This window comes from Charadrius vociferus, unplaced genomic scaffold (genome assembly GCF_000708025.1).
Source record: "Charadrius vociferus isolate BGI_N301 unplaced genomic scaffold, ASM70802v2 scaffold793, whole genome shotgun sequence".
NCBI lineage: Eukaryota > Metazoa > Chordata > Aves > Charadriiformes > Charadriidae > Charadrius > Charadrius vociferus.
The window spans coordinates 852,713-858,072 of NW_009647833.1; the positions used below are offsets into that span (position 1 = coordinate 852,713).

The following is a 5,360-nucleotide window of genomic DNA, read 5'->3' on the forward strand; positions in this document are numbered from 1 at the left end:
GGTAGCGCCGCCGCCCTCGGCCCTTCCCGCGACTAATTTGCGCGCAGGAAAATCGAGAGCCTAATTAAAAAAAAAAGGAAAGGAACTTCGGCGCAGCGCCATGCCGGGCAGCTGGAAAAAAGGCACTCAGACCGTCCTCCAGAATCGCTTTTATTCGTTTGAGGGTGACACCGGCACGTGGCAGCCACAGTTTTGGGGGTGCAGCTTACACGGGAGATTTTAAATTTGATCGATACACAACTGAAAAATCATCATCGCACTCTAATCAAAAAGATGAAGCAACAAAATCACAGAGAGGAATTTTTCCTGTTTGAACTCAGAATATTCACTGCAAGCGCTGACGTGCCCCAGCGACTGCTAACGCTGCTGATATTGCCTGCTTTTCTCTGCGACACTTGTTTAAGGTTTTCATCGAGAAAGATCATAAACCCAGCAGTGTGCCTGATGGGGACAACGCTGGTAACTACTCCCTGCCCTCCCAGCCCTTATTCCACCAGCAAAAGCAGAGTGACTTCACTGCAACAGAATAAACCCTGAACTGTTACTCCCAAAGGCAATTTCTCATCAAACGCTAATTGCAAAATGACGATACACTCATTTCAGGCTGCCTCCCGGCACCTCAGCAGACAGAGCAGCGCCACTACACACCCTGAAGCGCGGCCCCGGCTCCCGCCTGGAATGTGGAAGGCTCCGTGCGCTGCCGTCAGGAGACCGGTACGCAGGAGTTTGGTACGGGGTGGAAACCACCACATCAATGAGGTGCCCCCCGTGAGAAACGGGCTTCTCAAACGAACAGTTCACCTTGAAAACTGGGGAAACACCTTGGAATGAAAATGGGGTTTGTTCTAGACTAGGATAGTCACGTGCTTTAGCAATACAATTTTTCTGTTCCCAATAAACAGGCGTGCACTACGACAGCCGAACCGCTCGAGTCCTCTGAGCACAGAAGTTCTCTGTACTTCTGAAGGGAGAACCCTTCCCCTCAGCCCGACACTTTGCCATGGAAGTGGAGTACCTGTGACACAGCCACAGCTACCTGAAAAATCTCGTCTCTACGCTGCAAATCCAAGACGGCTAAAGTCAATTAGTTAGAGAAATGGACATTCTAATAAATCTAGCAACTTCTTTTTCAATTATAGCAACAACCAAGAAGTGCGAGTTTTTCCTCTTAACTGATGGCCCCTGTTTTTGAAGCCACATGCTCGACCTGCTCCTTACCGCGCCTATTTTTTTTTTTAAAAGAAGAACACATCATTTGCTTGAAAGGAGAGAGTGGCAGTAAGAGACACAAGCTTAAATCAAACGAACCCGCCAGCATGGGACATTACAGCACCCTCTCACTGGAAGGGGTAGCGCAACACGTTACATATGATTGGCATTTCGCTCAGATGAAAACCAAGGCACGAACGAGCAGTCCAGGTCTCTTCTCCAGCTAAGCAGAAGCCTTCTTCATTTTTTGTGCAGCAAACCACTTGTCGCTGTTGTCCGCTGCCATGGCCTGCACAAAGAAAAGCGTTAGCGTGTTCGGAACAGCAGTGGAGTGCCCAGACGCCTGGCTGCTCACACTCACCAGCCTCTCCCGCAAACCCAGACTGATCACAAGGACACTTTCTAATTCGGAGGAAAGCTATTCTGAAGGATATGTTATTTTACATACTAGTAAGGAAAACAGACACTTAAAACCAACGTTGTCCACTGCAGCAAATAAAGAAATGATCTGGTAATACAAAAGCAAAACAGGGTAGTTTAAACACAGCCTTCTCAGAGAGCTCACATTCCATACTGGAGCGCTTCTGCCTCAGGAGGATGTCCAGCTGCGCTGATGTTACTGCAGCTCACAAATCACTTTCTGTAGTAACTTACACCAAAGTGCTGTTGACGTGTCCAGCAAGACACACCACCACCCGGCTGCCTGGATAGCGAGGCCGGAAAACTCTAGCCAGGACACTCAGTGAACTAATTTGATTTTCTTAGCAAGAAAGCAACCTGAGCTAAGAGACTGTAGGACTTCCTTCTCAGAAAAACTCCACATGGAATGAAAATCAGATTCTACGGATGTCTCTAATCAGGAAGAAAATGAACACGCAGACAGCTTTACTTACGTCGTCTAACAATTTGTCACCATTAGGGTCAACCTTGGACAGATCTCTGAATGCTTCGTCTCCCACAAAGCAGATTTCATGGCCATCCTAAACCAAGTTCAACAGCAGGTAAGTTTGGTAAGTCACAAAGAGACATTTAAATCGAATTTAATCACTATTTCCAGTATTACTCACAGGATCAGCCAAAATAATCACTTGTACTGTGGCTTTGCCAGGTGTGTCCAAGCTAACCAGAGGTGTTAAAATTTTCTGATTCTCCTTTTTCATCAGTGCTTCGATGTTTGGCAACTTAAATGGAAAACAAAAATCAACCCACGTCAGATGAAGATCAGATGCATTCAGGTGGTTCTCATTTACAGTTCCCTGCTACCCAGAACTCCATTGCATTCCCACTGAGAGAAATACAAAGTATCTGCTCAGTATTATTTTCTTCATATCTGAGATATTTTGCTAATACTAAAAATTAACCTCCCACTAGTCAGCTCTGGGTAATGAAAGGGGTAAGGGAAATGTGATTGTCACCTCTTCCTTTGCACAGGAGAAGGCAATCCGCCCAAACGCTGTCCCGTGATCCACAGCGCCTCCAACAGCCTTCAACTCCAACTTACACTGAAAGAGGAAAAAAGAAAGCCTGACTTGCAAGGACGGTGTTCTCAGTGCCACATTCGCTCCAGCTTTTCACTGATGCAGATGATTTAAAAAGTCACTTGTACACATATTTCCCAAGAAGCCACAATTACCAGAGCAAACCACGGCTTTAAAAAAAAAAAAAAATGTAGTTAAGCATACACAACCTTTAATTTAAATGCACAGAATTAACTGCACAGTTGCTTCAAGAGCTATTTTCTGCCTTTAAGATTTGGTTCTAATGAAACAAGAGGTTTCTATGATGAGATGCAACTCTTAAAGATCAGAGCTGGGAAGTTTTCTAAGGACTAACCTGGTTATCTGCATAGCCCAGCAATGCCCTTTGTTTTTCCTCATCCTTCTCATATATTTTCATCCCGAGCAAACCCGACCAGTAGTTAACAGACTTCTGCAGATTGGAGACACCCAACGTTACCTTTACCACAGGATCTGTAACATTGCAATAATTTGAAATTAGTTTACACATAGATTGTAGTTTTAAATGCATGGTTTTACATTCCTAAGAAGTAACAAAGAAATAACAAAAACATGCTCCGTTTCATTAAACGCCATTGAGAAAAATGCACAGCCCGTTCTAATACCCACTCATAAACCTCTCTTGAACACCAGCAAGATCGAGCGTGTATGTTTCACCTTGCTTGAGCTGTTCCTTGTTTTCCAAGTAGAACTTGTATCCCCCTGGGGCTTCAGCTTCAAAAATACCAGTTGAGACTTCTTTGAGGGGCCACCCCATCTTCTTAGCATTGCTCACGGCCTGGCTGGACACAAGTGTTATGCCCTAGCAAGAACAGAACAGACACACAAAATTCATAGAGCAGATGCTGCTGAAGTCCTACCTTTCAAAAGTCCGCCTCTGCAAATGACCAGAAACAAACCAGATTACTTTTTATAACAGATGGACCATATGATCTCCTGAGAACCGAGTATCTTGCTCCTATGAAATAAGCTGAGTATTACTGCACATCCCACATATATTTGGAATGGGTTAATCTACCCTTCTTTCACACCAAAGGGAAATGAAAAGCAAAAGAATTTAAAACTGATTTAACGCATTGTACAGAAGCGGAAAACCAAGCTCCTAACTGTTCTACCAGGTTAGGCAGAGCGCCTGTTCCTTGACATTCTGCAAACTGGGGGAAGACTATTAGCTCAGGGGAAACAACAAGCAAACGCTTTACACGTATTCATAGAAGAAACAAGAGATCCTCACTGGCTGTCAGCTAGTAAATAACAAATAAATAAATAATAATAAATAAGAATGCTTTCCTACAGCAAGACCCCTCTTAGCTAACCATTCCACCTTGGACCTGCCAGCAAATACCAGCTGTCCTACACACACAGCAGCTGAGTTAGTAGGTGCTCAAAGAAGCATTTCCTGGATCCTAAGTGAGCGTAAAGCTGCTTTAGTTTCTGCTCTTCCAACTTCGGGACAACTACAAAAGCAAGAATAAAGTGTTTAAGGGACTAAACAGAATTAAAAAAAACCCAACTGGTACAATCTATATGCCAAACAGACTCCTAATCATAAAAATAAAAAAGCTTATCATTAAGAAAAAAGATTTCACTAAGTGTGGTACTTACCAGAAAGTCATTGCCCAGGCGATATTCTCCAATACCGTAATTGTAAGTCAATTCTGCAACAAAGTGATTGTCTTCTGGCCCATAGCCCACCATCGTTTTGCTCCATTTTCCATCATAAGGGCTGGAACATCCATATTTAATTGTCATGAGTATTAGAAATAAACAGCAAGAACTGCAAGTTGTAGTGTTTCAGGGAAGAACTGCATTTCTCGACTGAACAAATGGCACAGGCAATCCAGTAACCTTCCAGCAAGAAGGAGCTGATGCCCGTGATGGATTCTAAATGCAGATCAGCACACAGCAGACAGGTAATCCCCGGTCAATAGTTTGGACTTTGGGCTGCCATCCACGACCATGCAACAAAAAAAAAACAATGCTACCTCCTTCTTTACAGCTTACATTTTAAGAGTGTAAGCTGCTCATTAGCTGGAATTACACGAGCACTTCCACATTGTGAAACAGGAAAAGTAAGTAGTCAGGCACCAGATTTATTTAATTTGTGAAGAAAGGCAAAAGCCTTTGGGGCTACTAGGAGGGATTTTTAACTCAAGACCCTAAATAGCCCTGTAAAAAAAAGCCAAACAGTGTAATTGAATGCAATTCCATGAAAGTTTAGAAATTATTTTATAAAGTTCCACATCAGCCTACAGCGTAATACAGCAATACTCGCGTTTCAATGCAAACATCATACTTACACAAAAAGGGGAGCTGTTGATTCCAAGGGAAGTACTTAAAGAAAAAAAAAAAAACAAACCAAACCAACCCCTATTTTACTTATAAAACAAGGAGACGCGCCTGGTCGCGACTGACAGGTGTTTTATGAGAAGCAGCGGCCCGGGGAGGGCGCACAGGCACTACTCACCCGTTGCAGGTGGCTTTGCAGCCCTCCTCGAACTCCTCGTGCCTCAGTACCTGAAGGTCGAGACCCGGGAAGAGCCGTCAGCACAGAGGAGACCCCTTCCACCTTCCCGTCACCATCCCTGCCGGGCCCGACGCGGCGACGGCGGCGGGGCCGGAGGAGCGGCCCCG

The 5,360-nt window shown here is 44.5% G+C and overlaps 1 protein-coding gene across 1 annotated transcript in view; it reads right to left on the reverse strand.

Annotated features, from left to right (window-relative positions):
• Window positions 1-1,432: 1,432 nt before the first annotated feature.
• Window positions 1,433-5,360, reverse strand: part of GLOD4 (glyoxalase domain containing 4) — a 4,623-nt gene continuing 695 nt past the window's right edge. The window contains exons 2-9 of the mRNA XM_009882734.1: window positions 5,194-5,243; window positions 4,332-4,452; window positions 3,384-3,528; window positions 3,043-3,179; window positions 2,625-2,711; window positions 2,277-2,390; window positions 2,103-2,189; window positions 1,433-1,498 (exon numbers count right to left, since the gene is read on the reverse strand). Coding sequence (XP_009881036.1) covers window positions 1,433-1,498; window positions 2,103-2,189; window positions 2,277-2,390; window positions 2,625-2,711; window positions 3,043-3,179; window positions 3,384-3,528; window positions 4,332-4,452; window positions 5,194-5,243 — 807 coding nt within the window. The remainder of the gene's footprint in view (window positions 1,499-2,102; window positions 2,190-2,276; window positions 2,391-2,624; window positions 2,712-3,042; window positions 3,180-3,383; window positions 3,529-4,331; window positions 4,453-5,193; window positions 5,244-5,360) is intronic.